This window comes from Carassius carassius, chromosome 4 (assembly GCF_963082965.1).
Source record: "Carassius carassius chromosome 4, fCarCar2.1, whole genome shotgun sequence".
Lineage (NCBI taxonomy): Eukaryota > Metazoa > Chordata > Actinopteri > Cypriniformes > Cyprinidae > Carassius > Carassius carassius.
Window position 1 is genome coordinate 14,967,905 of NC_081758.1, and position 20,844 is coordinate 14,988,748.

The 20,844-nt window shown below is 36.6% G+C and overlaps 1 protein-coding gene across 10 annotated transcripts in view; it reads right to left on the reverse strand.

Moving 5' to 3' along the window:
• The window catches only part of LOC132137307 (bromodomain-containing protein 3-like), a 33,261-nt gene extending 14,301 nt beyond the window's left edge, over window positions 1-18,960 (reverse strand). For 7 of the 10 annotated variants that reach the window (XM_059547472.1, XM_059547469.1, XM_059547468.1 and 4 more), the window contains exons 1-8: window positions 18,817-18,960; window positions 17,343-17,677; window positions 15,147-15,284; window positions 14,889-15,033; window positions 14,602-14,780; window positions 2,424-2,795; window positions 670-798; window positions 401-589 (exon numbers count right to left, since the gene is read on the reverse strand). In XM_059547472.1, the coding sequence (XP_059403455.1) occupies window positions 401-589; window positions 670-798; window positions 2,424-2,795; window positions 14,602-14,780; window positions 14,889-15,033; window positions 15,147-15,284; window positions 17,343-17,543 (1,353 nt within the window). In that variant the 5' untranslated portion in view covers window positions 17,544-17,677; window positions 18,817-18,960. Of the gene's footprint in view, window positions 1-400; window positions 590-669; window positions 799-2,423; window positions 2,796-14,601; window positions 14,781-14,888; window positions 15,034-15,146; window positions 15,285-17,342; window positions 17,678-18,599; window positions 18,730-18,816 lie in introns of all 10 variants that reach the window. The other 3 variants (XM_059547464.1, XM_059547465.1, XM_059547467.1) reach the window with 3 other exon arrangements.
• Between the last annotated feature and the right edge of the window lie 1,884 nt (window positions 18,961-20,844).

Consider the following 20,844-nt stretch of genomic DNA (forward strand, 5'->3'; position numbering starts at 1 on the left):
TCATTCTCAAAAATGTATTTTAACAACAGACTGTGTAATGATGAGAGCAGAGTAACTACAATTGACATCAATATGTTTGACACTGAGAGATAGCAAAATTAAAATTGGAACTTTGACAGCATGCAAGCCAATGTATACCAAGATGCCAACACAAACTGCAGAGGCGGTAGAGGGTTAAACCTTCAGTCCAGGGTGAAGATGGGCGGTCGTTTCCAAAACATTACGAAAACAAGAGACATTAAGGAAAAACAAGAAAGGTCCAAATGATTCTGACACAACAAGTCAGACTGAGGAGGTGGTGGTGAATGTGAGGGGGAGTGGGTGTGGCCTCTGCCTGTCTCTCCACCCTTGGTTTGGATCTTGGTCCTCAAGTGGGGACACCCACCCGTCTGCCACTCACCTGTTCCTGCAGCTCAGCCAGCCGAGTGGCCCGTTCCTCCTCCGAGTCGGAGCTGGAGCTGGAAGAGTCCACACTGCTCTCACTGCTGCCAGTGCTTTTGCTCACCACTGCTGTGGCCGTCACCGTGCTGGGTGAGGACGGCTCGGCGGGTTCATCCGGCATCTTAGCGAATTTCATCTCAAACACATCCTGCAGGACATGGACAAATATGACCGTTGAAATCTGAAAGCACATGTTAAGCCACAATGGCTCAGTGTCAACCATCTCACCTGGAGTTTTCTTGCCATGGCAACGACCTCGTGATCGGGTGGGTTGTATTTGTAACAATTTGAGAACATTAACCGAATATCTGCTGCAAAACTTTGGCCATCTTGGTATTCTCGACTGTCCATCTTTTTCTGGAAAAGAGACATTTTATGAGACACAGTTTAGCTTTAAAAATGAAAGAAAAGAAAAAATAAGAGATTAAAAACTGAAGCATGAAAGTAAATCCTGGATATAACACCTCAAAGAAAAGTTTATTTTATGAATATAATAACTAATGTATTTATGATGATTTCAGGATAGTTGAGATATTTTTACCAGTCATCCAATTGCAAAGTATATATATATATATATATATATATATATATACATACCGTACAGACCAAAAGTTTGGAAACATTACTATTTTTAATGTTTTTGAAAGAAGTTTCTTCTGCTCATCAAGCCTGCATTTATTTGATCAAAAATACAGGAAAAAATGTAATATTGTGATATATTATTTCAATTTAAAATAATTGTTTTAGAATTTATTATACTTTAAATTATCATTTATTTCTGTGATGCAAAGCTGAATTCTGAAAAACCGTTCTGCTGCTTAATATTTTTTCAGAACATGTGATACTTTTTTAGGATACTTTGATGAATTAAAAGTAAAAAAAAACAAAAAACAAAAAGGAAGCTATGTTATTAAAATATAAATATTTTGTAATAACAATATACACTACTGGTCAGTAATTTGGGGTCAGTAATTTTTTTCTTTCTTAAAATCAATACTTTTATTCAGCAAGGATGTGTTAAATTGATAAAAAGTGATAGTAAAGAAAATATATTATTAGAATACATATTATTTGATTTTTTTTTAATAAATGCAGTTCTTTTTAACATTTTATTCATCAAATATATTAGACAGCAGAACTGTTTCCAACACTCATAATAAATCAGAATATTAGAATGATTTCTAAATGATCATGTGATAGACTGGATGTTACATGTGACACTGAAGGCTGGAGTAATGATGATGAAAATTCAGCTTTGCATCACAGGAATACATTTTTTTTTAAGTATATTCAAATAGAAAACTATTATTTTAAGATGTAATAATATTTCACAATATTATTGTTTTTTTCTGTATTTTTGAGCAAATAAATGCAGGCTTGATGAGCAGAAGAAACTTCTTTCAAAAACATTAAAAATAGTAATGTTTCCAAACTTTTGGTCTGTGCTGTATATATATATATATATATATAGTTTTCTTTATAGAAATAAATTATCTTTATGAATAAAAAGAAACAATTATTGTATAAATATAATAACTAAATGTACACACACACACACACACACACACACTCATTTAATAGTTTATTTACTTTTGTGTATTTGCGCAAACATGTAATTAATTTACATAAAAATGTAATTAGAATATAAGAAATTATAATTAATAAATATCTATATCAATAAAATTATTTTTAATATATATTAAAAATATATTAAAAAATATATATATATAAAATTCAAAATACATTTTATTTCATAATATAGTAACATAATACAGAAAAAGTACTATAGATGTAATACTAATAGTTTGTAAATAATTTAGTTACAGTGTAATATTTTATTTATATAATAATTTTACTACTTTTTCTTTTGTGTAACAACATTTATATAAATTAATACTTTAGATTCTTGAGAATATTTACTACTATATACTTAAATAACTGAAATAATTTCTGACTTTTCAAGGTGAAATTGTATGCCATACTTTGACAGTGCTGAGGTCCATTGGTTGCTTGATGATTTCGTGATAGTCATGCAGCTCGAGCGCCTCTGCATCTACAGGCTTGTAGAAGGGCCAGGCATAGGCCGCATGCTTCTTGGAAAGCATCTCTTTAAGAATAGTATCACAGTATTTGAGATGATCGTTGAGCTTGCTTTTCTTGTTGCCTTGCTGCTGGACATCTCCATCCTCCAGGTCCTTTTTGGGAGGTTTGATGGGTCGACCTGTGCTCTCTCGTCTTGAAATGACTTTACTGTGTTTTGATTCCAACATCCCAGTGGGCGACTCACTTCTGCTGGCAGTGATCGCGCCGGTTGTGGGTGTAGTAGTGTCTGCTTTTCGCTTCACCCCTTTCTTCTGAGGAAAATTAGATCGGCATGTGTGTTAGAACACGAAGGAAATAGGGATGTGCAAAAAAAAAAATCTTTGAATTTTGATCAGTGGGGTGTCTGACAGACTACTCTTAAGGAAGCATTTTATAAGTGGTCTAGTTTAGGTTCAAGTTGATTAAACATCAGTAAACATGTTTTTTTTTGGGAGATATACAGAGAATAAAAGACAGTTGTTGAACAAATAAATAGACTACAAATTTTATTGCACAAACTATCATAGTCCTCACAAAAAAACAGATTATGCATAATAATGGGAACATTGCTCACAGCAGGCGATGTGAAATGTATTGCTGAAGGCAGCCAATCTGTTATAAAAGCTGTTTTGATGGCTGAAACGGAGGTTCTTTAGGAGATGAATTTAGAGATGAGACATCTGAAAAACGGTTTTAGTGTGCTGACAATCTTACAGCTACTTTTAGACTGTTAACACACTAAAGCACAGCATGCTGTCAAAAATAATAAAGACCTCTCAAAGAAGTTGCATCTTTAAATTCATCCCCTTTAAAGCCTAGCTGCTAAAAATAAAGAAAAAAAATATATAAAAATATATATATATTTTACAAATAAATAAAAATAGTTAATAGCTGTATATTAATAATGCAAAAATGTATTACATTTATAAAATAACGTAAATTTTTTACTCTTTGGGTATATACAATAATAATGCAAAGAAAAAACTTATTTAAATATAACACCTATCAAATTATATATATACAGTACAGACCAAAAGTTTGGACACACCTTCTCATTCAAAGAGTTTTCTTTATTTTCATGACACACTGAAGGCATCAAGGGCTATTTGACCAAGAAGGAGAGTGATGGGGTGCTGCGCCAGATGACCTGGCCTCCACAGTCACCGGATCTGAACCCAATCGAGATGGTTTAGGGGTGAGCTGGACCGCAGACAGAAGGCAAAAGGGCCAACAAGTGCTAAGCATCTCTCGGGGAACTCCTTCAAGACTGTTGGAAGACCATTTCAGGTGACTACCTCTTGAAGCTCATCAAGAGAATGCCAAGAGTGTGCAAAGCAGTAATCAAAGCAAAAGGTGGCTACTTTGAAGAACCTAGAATATGACATATTTTCAGTTGTTTCACACTTTTTTATGTATATAATTCCACATGTGTTAATTCATAGTTTTGATTCCTTCAGTGTGAATCTACAATTTTCATAGTCATGAAAATAAAGAAAACTCTTTGAATGAGAAAGTGTGTCCAAACTTTTGGTCTGTACTGTATATATATATATATATATATATATATATATATATATATATATATATTAGGGATGCACCGAATATTCGGCCACCGAAGATTTTCGGCCGAAAATGGCCCAAAAGAGCATTTTCGGTTTTTGGCCGAAAGACTTTTATCACCGAAACAACACGGCCGAAATGTTGTGATGATGACGCAAACAGAAACCGCGACCTGAACGTGCACCTGCATAGCGCAGACCACGAGCTCCCCGCGACATTCACTTCACACCAGTGAGAACATTCTCTCTCTTTTCTTATTCATTTATTCGCAGCACTAAAGCGTCTCCTAACAAAGAGATTGAGACGGACCACGAAGTGAGAACAAAGAAAGGTACAGTCTTATAGAGTCTGTTAGCACACGTCTCACTGAGATCTTTTCGGATCCTCTGCACTTCATCGCGAATATGCTTGATCCGCGTTATAAAGATCATTACTTGGATGCGGAAATAAGGCAGCGCGCACGAGAAATGATACAGGCCGCGCTGGATGCGGAGAACCCGCGTGGAGACGGAGAAGCGCCAAGCGCAGGAGACAGATCAGAGCGCGGAAAAAAGACTCGTCTCTTGGCATTCACCCTCGTTGTCTGATATTTTCAGTGAAATTCTGCAAGAAAGTGCCTCAAATAATAATACATTGGCTATTGTTCTAGTTCTTAGGCTACTATATATGTGACATTTTATTTACAGTAGCCTATATATATATATATATATATACACACACACACACACACACACACATATATATACATATACATACATAATATCAGATTGTAGCCATATTTCTGCTAGATTTTCTGCTAGATTTCTGCTTTAATTTGATAAAACAAATTATTTATGCCCTGCCCCTATTTAAATACACTCTCTCAAATATTTCTCAAATGTCAGGCAGATGACAAGCTCAACTGCTCAACAGCTAGATGGTTATCTGTCTGAAGTCCCCATCCCCAGAAGTGATAACAGTCTTGCCTACTGGAGAAGTAATGCACTTTCTAGTCCTACAGAGAACAATTTCAAATGCACTTGACCTAAATGCACTTTGTTTTTATGAGAGAACAGTTAATTTTAAAACCTTTCTGCAGGCCAGTAGGCCTGTACATTATTATTTAATATTCACATGAGTGGGATACATTTTTAGTTTGAATTTTATTTTATACTGTGCATTGTTGCAATGTGCTTAATAAATATTGCATAATTTGTAATTATGTATTTTTATGTTTTTTATAATTTATGTAATTGTAATTATCTTTGAAACTTTAATATTAATTTATGCAATTGCAATGTCTTAATTTTAGTAAAGTTAGTACATGGTCATAGCAATAAATGCAATGGAATAATTGGCATAATTTCTTTCGGTGTTTCGGTGTTTCGGCCTTGGTTTTCTCTTTTTCGGTTTTGGCCAAGAATTTTCATATCGGTGCATCACTAATATATATATATATATATATATATATATATAGAGAGAGAGAGAGAGAGAGAGAGAGAGAGAGAGAGAGAGAGAGAGAGACCATAGACAGATAAATAGATAGATAAACAGATACAGTGGTGTGAAAAAGTGTTGCCCCCCTTCCTGATTTCCTTTATTCGGATCAAACTAATTTACATTTTAGTAAAAGATAACACAAGTGAACACAAAATACAGTTTTTAAATGAAGGTTTTTATTATTAAGGGAAAACAAAATCCAAAACTACATGGCCCTGTGTGAAAAAGTGTTTGCCCCTTAAACCTAATAACTGGTTGGGCCACCCTTAGCAGCAACAACTGCAATCAAGCGTTTGCGATAACTTGCAGTGAGTCTTTTACAGTGCTGTGGAGGAATTTTGGTTCACTGATCTATGCAGAATTGTTGTAATTCAGCCACATTGGAGGGTTTGAGCATGAACCACCTTTTTAAGGTCATGCCACAGCATCTCAATAGGATTCAGGTCTGGACTTTGACTAGGCCATTTCAAAGTCTTCATTTTGTTTTTCTTCAGACATTCAGAGGTGGACTTGCTGGTGTGTTTTGGATCATTGTCCTGCTGCAGAACACAAGTTCACTTCAGCTTGAGGTCACGAACAGATGGCTGGACATTGTCCTTCAGGATTTTTTGGTAAACAGCAGTCTTCCAGGTCCTGAAGCAGCAAAACATCCCCAAACCATCACACTACCACCACCATATTTTACTGTTGTATGATGTTCTTTTTCTGAAATGCGGTGTTACTTTTACACCAGACGTAATGGGACACACACCTTCCAAAAAGTTCAACTTTTGTCTCGTCAGTCCACAGAGTATTTTCCCAAAAGTCTTGGGGATCGTCAAGATGTGTTCTGGCAAAACTGAGACGAGCCTTTATGTTCTTTTTGCTCAGCAGCGGTTTTTGTCTTGGAACTCTGCAATGCAGATCATTTTTGCCGAGTCTCTTTCTTATGGTGGAGTCATGAACACTGACCTTAACTGAGGCAAGCGAGGCCTGCAGTTCTTTGGAATGTTGTTGTGGGGTCTTTTGTGACCTCTTGGATGAGTCATTACTGTGCTCTTGGGGTAATTTTGGACATCCGGCCACTCCTGGAAAGGTTCTTCACTGTTCCATGTTTTTGCGATTTGTGAATAACTGTGGTTCACTGGAGTCCCAAAGCTTTAGAAATGGCTTTATAATATTTTCCACACTGATAGATCTCAATTAATTTCTTTCTCATTTGTTTCTGAATTTCTTTGGATCACGGCATGATGTCTAGCTTTTAAGGGATCTTTTGGTCTACTTCACTTCGTCAGGCAGGTCCTATTTAAGATATTTCTTGATTGCGAACAGGTGTGGCAGTAATCAGGACTTGGTGTGGCTAGAGAAATTGAACTCAGGTGTGATAAACCACTGTTTTAACAGGGGGGCAAACACTTCTTCACACAGGGCCATGTAGTTTTGGATTGTGTTTTCCCTTAATAATATTCTGAATAATGATCTGAAATATTAAAGTGTGACAGACATTCGAACAAATAAGAAATCAGGAAGGTGGCCAAAACTTTTTCGCACCACTGTAGATAGATAGAGAGAGAGAGAGAGAGAGAGAGAGAGAGAGAGAGAGAAAGAGAGACAGACAGACAGATAATCTGTGGAATAACTTGAGCACTGCAGTACACAAACTGTGGGCAAATATTGCAAAGTCTAGATGTGCAAAGTTAGTAGACAGAGACAAATCCCAACAGACTAAAGGCTGTCATGTTCAAGAAACCAGTCTGAGATGATTTTAGCTTTGTGACATGGTGCGTTATCCTGCTGGAAGTAGCCATCAGAAGATGGGTACACTCTATTCACAAAGTGATGGACATGGTCAACAACAGTACGCAGGTAGGCTGTGGTGATTAAACGATTCTCCATCAGTTACTAAGGGGCCCAAATGGTGCCAAGAAAATATCCCCCACACTAGTGGTGGGCAATATGGAAAAAATATATCACTTTTTTTTTTTTTTTTTTTTTTAGAAATATCTTTTTCAGGTACAATAGGTGTATTTAGCAGGAGCATTCAATAAATTGAATGAACAAATATACAAACACTATATAAACTGACTCCTAAAGCAACTGTATTAAATTTCTTTAGTCAAGAGTAGGGAGTTATTTTTCTCTGTTTTGTTGTTTTATTAACGTTAAAGGAATAGTTCTCTCAAAAATAATAATTCTGTCAGCTGTCTGTCAATTCTGTCATAGTGTTTTATATTAATACCAACATTTACTCACTCAAAAGTGGTTTTAAACCTGAATGAGTTTTTTTCTTCTGAAAATAAATACTATTTTGAGGAATGTGGAAAACCAAACTGATGCTGGTTAACAGTGACTTCCATAGTATGTTTTGCTACTATGAAATTCAATGTGGACCAGCAACTGTTTGGTTACCCACATTCTTCAAAATATCTTTTGTGTTTAGCACAAGAAACAACTAAATACAGGTTTGGGACAACGTGACAGTGAGTAAATAATGACCGAAATGAAATTTTAGGGTGATCTAACCCTTGACAGTAGGCTGCATGTTTAATAGGCATAACCAACTGAGTCTACATGTAAACATAGTGTGTTTTGACAGTATTAGCACAAAAGATTACTTAGTTCAATAATCAGGAGCTGTTTGACAGGCTTTAGAAACCTTTAATGCGAATGAAACAATTAAAAGCAAATGCAAATAATGAGAAAGTAACTCTACCACTGTGAATGCATGTGGCGTTGTACAGTATATGACGGAGGCGCCAGAACTGCAGCTGATTGAATGTTCGTTGTAGTACGATACTGCAATATTTCTTCAAAAGCAGATCGTGGAGACATTTTTATCATCCACGATCAAAAATCATCATATCCCACACCCCTACCCCACACCATTACACCACCACCACCAGCCTGAACCATTTAGACAAGGCAGGATGGATCCATGCTTTCATGTTCTTTATACCAAATTCTGACCCATTTGAATGTCGCAGCAGAAATCAAGACCAGGCAATGTTTTTCCAATCTTCTACTGTCCAATTCTGGTGAGCCTGTGTGAGCTGTAGCCTCCGTTTCCTGTTCTTAGCTGACAGGAGAGGCACCCGGTGTGGTCTTCTGCTGCTGTAGCCCATCTGCTTCAGGGTTCGATGTGTTGTGCATTCAGAGATGGTATTCTGCATACCTTGGTTGTAACGAGTGGTTATTTGAGTTACCGTTGCCTTGCTATCATCTCTAACCAGTTTGCCCGTGGATATTTTCTTTTTTTCGGACCATTCTCTGTAAACCCTAGAGATGGTTGTGCATGAAAATCCCAGTAGATCAGCAGTTTTTTTAAATACTCAGACCAGCCCTTCTGGAACCAACAACCATTCCATGTTCAAAGTCACTTAAATCCCCTTTCTTCCCCATTCTAATGGTCAGTTTGAACTTCAGCAAGTCGTCTTCACCACATCTAGATGCCTAAATGCATTGAGTTACCTAATAAAGTGGCCGGTGAGTGTGTATATATATACATAAAAATACACATATACATATACATATAAATATAAACACACACACACACACACATATATATATATATATATATATATATATATATATATATATATATATATATATATATATATAAAATGTCCATCACCTGCTTTCAAATGGAGCGGCACTTACTACACAGAGCCATAGTTCTCTGACAAGCTACGCAATACTGCGTCATAATTGCAGATGAATCGCATGCGGTTATGAACGCGATATTGTGTAGCTTGTCAGCTAACTACGACTCTGTATATTAAGTGCCACTCCATTTGAAAGCAGGTGATGGACATTTACTGCTAAGCACAGAACGGCTGTACTGACGAGACACGCATGACAATCGCATGTGATTAATCGTGCAGCCCATATATATATATAAATTATCCATAATTATTTTTACAAATGATTTTAAAGGATAAGTTTACTTGCAGAATGAAAATGTACTCACCCTCCTCTTGTTCCAAACCTGTATGAGTTTCTTTCTTCTGTTGAACACAAAAGATGATATTTTGAAAAAATGTTAGTATTCAAACAGTTGATTGGTACCATTGACTTGCATAGTAGAAAAAAAATACTATTGAAGTCCATGGTGCCCATCAACTGCTCGAATACTAAAATGTTTCAAAATATTATCTTCTGTGTTCAATAGATGAAATAATTTTCATTCTGCGAGTGAACTTATCCTTTAATGCTCTATAAACATTTGTAAAATAATATAAAAGTGTATATTACAGTACAGTACATAATTGATTCCATTCATTCAATTGTCATTCTGATGGATGGCAACTGACAGGAAAAAGTTCAAGATTAAAAGAGTCGTTATCCTGTGACAACCTTGTGGATAACCTTATAATTGGGGATGGGCATTCCAAGCAAAAATTATATTTGAAAAATGCTGGGTATTATTCGATTATTATATGAAAATTGCACCCCTCCCCCGCATACGTGCACAAACACCCATTAACAGAGCGAGGGAGAGAGATGGATTCACACTTTCAATCTGTATGATAAACTTTAATTTAGAAGATAGGATACCTTAACTCAATCCATGCAATGACTGTAAAGTGGTGAAACATATTACCATAATGTTATACATAACCTAATGATGGTAATTATAAACATATCGGTCCGGCAATTAGCATAAATCAGCTGCTCATAAGGCTAAGATATTTCCATTTAAAAAAATGGACCTCTTTATGGGAATAAATACGAGATGGTAGGAAAAATATACGTTACTTCAATATCTTCTGTCGTCGTTGGGTAATTATACTGTATATAAACTCCTTGCATCAGGGAGCCATTATTTATACGTGTGTGCTTGTTCTTTTACTTTCACTTTTCGAGATTCGCAATCACACGTACATGGAGAAGCACTCAGCAGTACTTACCACACATTTTACAAGATTAGATGTTTGTCAGTTCTGCTCAGGATCTGCAAATCATTTGCCATCATCCTATAAGTCATCTCTCCTTACTCTGTTTATGTGGTAAGTGAAATGTTATGTACTGTAATGTAACAGGCTGCTGCTAGCAAGCGGCTAACCATGTCCCTTTAGTGGCTCCATAGAATGAGTTATTTGTTTTCCGTGCCTTTCTGACCTCAGATTCACCTCTAACCCAGTTGGGGGTGTATGTGGTCCGCACAGAACTCTTATTTGACTCTTTCAACTCTTCAGTTACTGTAATCGTTATATGCTACACAAGTCTATTTTAATGCCACGCAAGTATATGGTGTGCGTGTGAGACAATGTGTTCTTCTGTTGTCTTTGACAGCTTTTAGGTGCGTTATTGGCAGCGCCACCCTCTGCTTACATGAACGCATCACTACCACACCAGCACAGAAAACATGGGGAAATTTGATATTTGATATTCTATAATTAAATCAACTAATTGAATATTCCAAAATCATGGCCCAACCCTACTTAGTATTACAGCATTCATCTCATCTGAAATGTCTGATAGTTTTTAATTTACTGTTAGCCCTCAGAGCATTATAAATGTATAAATCTAAGCATGTTTCCTCAGAATGACTTTGGAACATTTTGAGGAGTTTCCTTTTTTTTCCCCCGTTACTTTAAGAAATTACCATGGCAACATTATTCAAGATATCCAAAATCTGTTCGCAAATTAGCATCTTCCATATCTTGGCGTCATGTTTTGAAAGTTTAGGGTGAATTGCATAAATTCCCTAGGAGGAGTATGCAATAATGCACATCCTAATTTTTCAAATAAATCCACATTCAAACCAAAATATCCAACTTCCTGTAGAAGTTGTAGAACATTATACATTATATTTACAGAGTTTGGTGACTAAGCAATTCTTAGCATGTTAAGTGCCTTTAAACCACCTGAGAAAAATATTAAAGGGGTGCTATTGTGCTAAAATTTTGTCAACTTTAGTTAGTCTGTAATGTTCTTGTTTGAGAATAAAAAAGATCTGCAAAGTTACAAAGATCAAAGTCCACTTCAAAAGGAGGTATTTTATTTAACAGAAATCCCCTTTCAAAAATTACAATGCATATTTTCCCGGGATTTGTGATATCACAAATACTTATGAATGGGACGAGACCTAGTTGAGCTGCACTAGACAAGGAAATGAGTGTTATCACTATGTCGGAGACACACTAGCTTTCCTAAGGCAGATCTGACGGTATCGGTTCTGCTTTCGGTACTAGAGGGGAAAAAATTTATGTACTATGTATTTTTGCTTAATAATGTTATCGTGCATATTTTATCTCACCAAACATTTCTAATGTGCGATCAAATTAAGACGTTTGTCTGTGAGATCTGCGACATCTCTCATGCGCGCCGTGGAGGCTGTCTGTCAGTCACACACACACACACACACACACACCAAAACGAGCGCGGCGCACGCACAGACATAATAGTATGAAAACTCCCGCTTAATAATAAAGAGTGATGATGGCGAAGAGATTTGCTTAATAATGTTATCGTGCACATTTTATCTTACTAAACATTTCTAATTTGCAATATTATTAAGACGTTTGTCTGTGATATCTGCGAGATCTCTCATGCGCGCCGCGGAGGCGGTCTGTCAGTCACACACACACACAACAAGAACGAGCGCGGCGCACACACACGCATAAGGGGCCGTTCACATATCGCGTCTTTTGCGGGCTCAAGTTCGTTATTTCAAATGTAGGCACGAGGTATGCGTGCTCATAATGGAAGCGACACGGACGAGCTCGTTTTTTCCAGTCGCGTCCGCACCGCATCGAGTTAAAAACATCTCAACTTTTCAGAATGCCGCAAGCGCACCGCAGGTCATGTAACTTCCTCACCTTTTCCGTAACAACTTGAAAGCTCAGCCAATATGAAGGAACAGCTGATAGCTGTATGTGGATTTTTTAATTAATTTAGTAGCAGTGCTACTGCAATCAGTTTTTAGTGCTGCAAATCCATTTATCCATTGATGAAATTTCTGCGTCTTCATGGAGAGAGCAGGTCTTGGTTGCTTAGCAACGGCAGACTCCTCAGGAGCGCAAGTGCCCGAAGGCTTTGGGGAAAAAATATCAGAAAGCGGCGTGCCTAGCGTTTTCCACGTGTTTTTAGACGCAATATGTGAACGGCCACTTACAGTACGAAAACTCCTGCTTAATACGAAGAGTGACGATGGCGGAGAAAGCGAAACGTTCCAAAGTGTGGTTATACTTCACTAGAGTTGATGCAGAAAACGCTGGTTGTCATAAGTGCAACAAAATTTTTGCATGTAAGGGCGGAAACACAAGCAATCTGTCAAAGCATCTTTCAAAAGTGCATTATGTGCAGACAGAGAAATGCAAAGTTTTCGACTGCCTAACACAACACAAAGTAACACAACACAAAGTACCGATAAGAATACCGTTAGAGTACTGGACCGTTAAGCAGTATCAGTAAGAGTAGTAATACCGTTAAAACCTTAACGATACCAATCCCTAATGGTAACAATCATCCGGGTTTAAACTGTGCACAAATTGAATTGATTTTGATGCAATATTTACACTGAAGCTCGCAGGCGGCAATGGTAAGGGGCATGGCATTTCCTGACCAAGAGCCAAGTGGTGCCAATCGCAACACACACTGGCCTAGCAAACCAATCACAGCACATTTTGTATTTCAGAAGGTGGGCCTTCATTTGATACAGGAACTATTCGAGCTGTTCATGCCAGACTGGGGAGATATTGTAATATTGTAAAATATGTGAAAAATTTGTTTTTTGAACAACCTAGTATGAGAGCCTGTTCTAGTACACCCCTAAAACAAAATCAAGACTTTGTAAAAGAGCATAATAGGACCCGTTCAAAGTTTGATATGTTGCCATGGCAACACTGTTTAAGACATCATAAGTCTGTTCACAAATTTACATTGGGCATGTTTTTACATTATTCTGATGACATTTGAAGCAAACTATGTGAAAGATGTTGATTTCAAAATGTTTTTAAAAGTGCCACCCGTCCTGCTGCCAGTTGGTGGCTCTATAACTTTGACTCAATAGTCACATCTATAGCCCCTTTCACACTGCGATTCCGGCAAATAAACGGGTAAAGTGTTCTGGCAATTATTCCCGGGTCGCTAGATTTTGCACTTTCACACTGCCAGTGATTACCCGGAATATGTGCATGCATTCACACACAACCCGTAAAGGTCCCGTAACGACACGTGACATCAGGGCATGCATGTAATGTATGAGTCGAAAACGTTAGGCACGTTATACTTTCACTGAAGCTGGCGAACGATCTCTGCTTCAGCTCGGAAAGTGAGGAACTAACTGATCTCTGCTTCATTACAGTTTGCAAAATAACTTTAATTTTATGGTAAAAGAGTCGCGCGATAACGTGCGTCATCACTACGACACGGCATTAGATCTGGCTTTTGTTCACACAGCGCTCGTCCCAGGATTTAACCCGGCAATGTTACTAGGTCCCCGACCCGGGTTCAATGCCGGAATCAATCCCGTGACGACCCGGCAATGTTCCGGCAATTTGCCGGGTCCGACGTTCAGTGTGAAAGGGGCTTATGTAATCTGCCTCATACAATTAACAAACTGCTGAAGTCAGACATCAATATCCATGCAAAAGTTATTAGACACTTTCTGTCATGGCCAAACCTTTATCAAAAATTGACATGGATTTTTCACAAAACCCTGAATAGTCGACTTCCTGTGGGGCGGAGCGCTGAATGTGAGCACAAAAGTTATACATATCTATACATGTATGAATTTTGGTGACTAGGTGAAATGGTGTTTACTACAGTGGCCCTAGAAACTGGCCATTTTAAAAGCTGGTGACCCCCCCATGTGGAACTCTGCCCAGCCCTGATGGCCGCAGATTCCAACACGTGTGCCAATTTTCATGTTTTTGAGCATGTTAAGGGCCCCAAAAGCCCTTGAAAAATAAATAATAATAATAATAATCCTTATAAAAACAAGACTGTAGTGGCTTAGGCCCTTAATAAAATAGTCATACTGATCCATCCCTAAAATAAAATTAAATTTTTCTTCCCCCCTGCTAACAAATGACCTCAAAATGTAACTGGTCTTACTTTGACAACGGGCTGTGCGGTTGGGATCATGGACGTGGCAGGGGGCACAGTTTGGACATTGGAGGTGATGGTCGAGACTGGAGTCGCAGCTATTACAGGAGTCTGAGCAAGCTGAGGAGGGGAGCTCGGACATGACGAGGATGGAGAACCAGTAGTCAGTGCTATCGATTGTTGGTTTTCTGTTTGGATGTGATAATGACAAGGTTAGCTGGAAATACTCCTTCAAGCAGCATGTCACTGGTCTGGTAACTTCAAACATTTATTATTTGTGACATCCAGACAGTTACCTGAAGTAGGGGGTGGTCCAGGTCTCCGTGCTTTACCCTTTGGTGGTGGGGGTAAAAGTTCCACCTCCTCCTGGGGCATCTGAGCTACCTTTTGGAGGAAAATCTTTTCCAAGGCTTGAGCCATGAGAACAATGTCATCTGTGGGCTAGGACCATTTTTCAAGGGAAGTTAATTTAAATCATACATTATAAAACAGAGTGAGAATAGAAGAAAGCATATAGTTACAAAATTAATGAAGCATTAAGGACTTAAATCTACCTTGTTATAGATGTAACAGTTTGTGAACATAGTGTTAAAATCCTGCATGCATTCGCCAGCAGTCCAATAGTAATTATTCTCAAGTCGCTTCTTTATGGTTCCCATGTCCATTGGATTCTTGATAATTTTATGGTAGTCCTATATAACACAGACCAATAAATTAGACCAGCTCTAGTGCATCAGGTGAAAGAAAACAAACATTTTGCAGTGATGTATAATTTTTGGGACGTTCAAATACTAAATCTATGATTAAGTCATTTATATTTTATTTCCCCAGAATAAAACTAGATATTTCAGGGTGTCTACAGATATGAACAAGTTAAGTTTAATACTTTTTAAGACCTTTTTAATACCACCTTATATGAAATTTAAGATCAAACCTGCGAAGGAAATGCACATTATATCACATAAGTGTATGTTATATTTAATGCGTTTAATGTGTAAAGAAAACAAAATATCATCGCTGTCAAAAACGCTATTTATAATTACAATATACAGTGATCTTTTCACATATCCCATCCAAAATAGAGCAAAACAGTCAATGTTGTGTCTAAAATTTAATTAACTTAATATACTTAACTTGTTTGTTGCAACTAAAATCAATGCAACATTTGCAATCGTGAAAATATTCAGCAAAATAGCCTCCTTGTTATGGCATGTTACTTAACATTTTGTTATAAATAAACGACACATTTAAATTTTTCACCTCAGTATGTTTGTTTTGTGAGTTTCTTTATGTATGCCGTTTTGCTCATTTGATTTGATTTCTCCATGAGCCTCTCAGACACTTTAAATCTTTAACAGTGTGACACTAGAAATACACTATCCTTTATCAATCAATGTTTAAGCTGAATGTAATAAAATCAGAAAAATCACTCTCATGTTTCGATGCGTCACTAGTTATTTTCTGGTCACTTAAGTTTTAATCAAGCTATTGTCCCGTCTGGCAAAATTCTCTAGCCCTATTTCAGTAAACTTGCATTAACCAATTTAAAGTATCTAGAGGCTGCATGGCTAGCTGGTGTTCGACTGGATTCTGCTGCCGCAATTCTCTCTGATAACACAGTAACTACAGCGGGGGGAAATATTTTCAGTCTGTCCAATGATTGTAAAACAGACTGGAGAAATTTTTGCGGTAATGTAACCAAAGATATTTACCCTCTGAATCTGAATTTAAGGCTTTTAAAGACATTTTTTAAGGAAAACTTTATCTAAGACTTTTTAAGGACCTGCGGCCACCCTGCATTTATTTAGTTAATCCCAATATAACAGCAAAAAAAAAAAAAAGTCCTGACTCAAAATCACTGACGCAGAGTTTGAGGCGGGACTATCTGCTTGCCCGACCAATAGCAGATGTGGGACACCTTTAAAACATTGATTATTTTTGCAATTCCATATGGTAACACTAGATGCATACCTTTAAGTCCCCTTCGAGTCAAATTTTATCACTCTTACATGTCTTTTTAAAAAATGTCTCTTATGCTCACCAAGGTTGCCTTTTTTTAATGAACAAACTCAGTATGTACAGCAATATTTGAAATATTATTACAACTTAAAATAACTGTTTTCTATTTTAAAATGTAATTTATTCCTGCGATGACAAAGCTGGTCATTATCAATGCTGAAAAAAGTTTCTGCTTAATATTTTTCATGAAAACTGTGATAAATTTTTTTCAGGATTCACTGATGAATAGAAAGTTCAAAAGAACAGCATTTATTTGAGTATTTTGTATTATTATAAATGTGATCAATTTAATGTGTCCTTGCTGAATAAATGTACTGATTTTTTTTTTTTTTTTATCTGAACCCAGACTTTTGAATTTTAGTATATCATGATTTATTTTAGTGTTAATATATAGTACTAACAATGTAATAACAATGTTAGTAATATAAGGATTATTTTCAAAAATATAAAGCAGCACAAATGTTTTCAACATTGGAGACAGTAATAAATGTTTCTTGAGCAGCAGATCAGAAAATCAGAATGATTTCTGAAGGATCATGTGACACTGAAGACTGGAGAAATGATGCTGGAAAATCTGCTTTCCCATCACAAGAATAAATTACATTTTAATATATAATAAAATAGAAACATTTATTTTAAATTACAATAATAATATTACTGTTTTACTGTATCTTATCAAAAACATGAAGACTTTGTCTGCATTAAATAAAATATATAAACATTTTACTCACTGGCAGATTCAATTTGATGGCATCCACAGGTGTGTAAAAGGGCCACGCAAACTGATGCTTCCACAGAGTCTTCACAACCACATTCTGCATGTATTGTAGCTGGTTAGTTTTCCGGCCAGGCTTACCAGGGTTCGTGACCTCAGGAGGGGAAGGGTTCACAATAGGTGGAGGCACCTGGGCAGGGGATGTGACTACCGACATACTGCTCAGTTAAGGGGAAGAAGTTGCCTGAATGACGCTTGTACGTCTCTTAGCTTAGTTACAATGATCCTCTTTCTGCTCCTTAGTCCCACCTCGACACACACATCCCATCTCAGGACCTGAGTGTCAGCACGCTGCCATTAAAGGTAGAGAAATATCTTATTAAATACACATGAAAATAAAGTGTCTCGCTTTCTCACACATGCGCGCACACACACACACACACACATATATATATATATATATATATATATATATATAGTATATCTCAATGGAAATGTAATTGCAGAAAGAAAATAAAGCGTCTCTCACACACACAAACATACATATCTACTTAGTTATATATGTACATATCAATGAAAGTGTTACTGCAGGTATGATTTTCATCTATCTATCAATTTTTATCTAATTTAAAACTTTATCAAGACCACCATCATGGTGGACTTTGTAGTGCTTGTGAAAAACAGTATTTGTATTCATTCATATTTATAACCATTCATGTAACGTACAGCAAATTAATTTAAAAATCTTTTTCATTTTATATGTGGTACATTTAACAGCTAAATTCGATATGAGGCATCTTCGCAAGTAAATCAGTTAAGAAAAAAATACTGAAAAATTCTATGAACTTGAGCGCTTCATTCCAACTACTTTTTTGCACCAACAAAAAGAACATAATTTTGCTCGCCCATGAAAAATTGCAGGTTTAGTCGGAATTAAACCATAACAACAGCAAGCAAACTGCGCCCCTGCGCGCCCTCAAACGGAGCGCTTTAACTGTAGATTAAACTGGAAACACATTTGCAATCGCGCGTGAAAGTAACTGCATCAGGCGTGTGGATATAAGTTCTTAAAAAGATGGCGGGCACGGGAGAGACAAGGCATCGAGTGAGGAATGCCGAGGATCGAGCCCCACCATGTCTTTAACAACCATTGTGTGTGCATGCCGTTCAGTCAACTAGCTACTCAGTGGGTTCATTTAAAATCAGACTACCATGCATCCTCCAGCCCGGTTTTTACCCTTGATACAATGAGAACAACAGCGCAAACAATTACAGCAAGCTCTACGTTCACGGTCGGGCTGCGCGTGAAAAAAAAGGTTTTGCTACATTGTTGCAGAGCGCCGCTCATCAGCTCCACTCTGTCAGAGGAGATCCTGCTAGCCACATTCAGCTGTGTTTTCCCCCTAAAAGATCAATATACATCACTTAAACTGAATATAAACTTCGATCGGAATGCGCTAAACGTAAATATGCATGTTATATTTTATTACTTTCACTCCAAGCAGCTCCGGTAGCGGTTTCCTTGCAGATTTTCGGGTAGCTTTTATTGCGAAGAAGCATAATAGATGGCTGGGGTCAACACTGGCTGGGTAGTGTTGTGCGCGTGCGCGCTGCGTCGCACGGTATTGTGGTTGTTGTTGTTGTGTGAATGAATAACTGTCGCTCTCAGCGCCGCTCAGCCTTTAACGTTCTCATTCTCACTCAGGTATTCACATATTGTTTTTTTACAAATACAGAATTAACACTGCAGTACAAAGTAAGCAGATCATGTGTATAGGCCTACATTTGAATAGGTTTATGGTGGGTTGATGAACAACTGACAATACGGCATATAACATTTACTTACAAAAATAAATAAATGCATAGAAATATTTGTGCGTTTTTTAGTTTACTATCTATCTATCTATCTATCTATCTATCTATCTATCTATCTATCTATCTATCTATCTATCTATCTGTCTGTCTGTCTGTCTGTCTGTCTGTCTCTCTGTTTGTCCTTCTGTTATAAAACCCAAAATTACTATGTAATTTTATAAGTACTGGGTAAAAATGAACTGTAAATGTATTATTAAGTACTGAATAATAATGAAATTGTTCATTATTATTCAGTACTTACTAAAAAAAATACATAGTGAAAAAGCGACAATGTAGATAGATAGATAGGATCCCAGATCAATTTTGTGGAGTGATTAACGCTTTTCTGTTCTATTAGTGGATAATATTTGAACGGAATTGGGGATTGAAATTAACTTTTTCACTCACCAGCCGATCTGGCTACTAAACTTTTAAGTTACCAGCCATTCAAAACTTCTACTAGCCATAAGAAAATATGATTTTGCCTATTTTTGGTGAATTTCCCAAATATGCAAATCTATATAACTTCCATGTCATGTGATCCGATGATCTCACACCAGCTGTAATATCCTCACACACAACTGACACACATCTTACATGACTTGGAATTTGAAAATATGATTTTGCCTATTTTTGGTGAATTTCCCAAATATGCAAATCTATATAACTTCCTGGTCATGTGACCTGATGATGTCACACCAGCTGTAATATCCTCACACACACCTGAAAAACATCTTACATGACTTGGAATTTGAAAATATGATTTTGTCTATTTTTGGTGAATTTTCAACATCTGAAAATCAATATAACTTCCTGGTCATGTGACTTGATGATGTCACAACAGCTGTAATATCCTCACACACACCTGACACACATCTTACATGACTTGGAATTTGAAAATATGATTTTGCCTATTTTTGGTTAATTTCCCAAATGTGCAAATCTATATAACTTCCTGGTCATGTGACCCGATGATCTCACACCAGCTGTAATATCCTCACACACACCTGACAAACATCTTACATGACTTGGAATTTGAAAATATGACACCAGTCACAAAGCTGAAATAAGCACACATGAAAGGGTAAACATTAAAATATCAACAGCAAAAAAGATAAATCAATTCGCATAAAAAACACAATAATTCATTCATTCAACTTTATGCATTCTTTAGCAAAACCATATAATTAAAAAACAGTAGCCTGCAATACACACTTTAAAAGACAGTTGACGTAAAACCAATGCTTTCTTCAGTGACAGATATTGCACCTCAGTAAGCCTAGGTAATTATAACAGTAATTATGTGATAATGTTTATACATATATTCAAATATATAACCTACTAAAAGTATTAGTTTGTGGAAAAAAACTGTACACAACACTGTAGGCATATACTGTATTCATATGTAGCGCTATACAGGATTTTTGTGGCTACAATGGTCGCTAACCCTTCAATCGTGAACAACTGGTAGACCTTTATCATGTTAAAGAGCAAATTAAACTATTAATTTAATTGGCTTTAAAACATTGTAATCACCCAATTCTTGTTAAATAAAGAAATAAATATTCTAAATTGGCCATGAAAAAACATGATTAGTGCATTATATTTTTGGTATTTTATATAGACATTAATGTTGCACAGTTACAGTTATTTTTTATGTATTT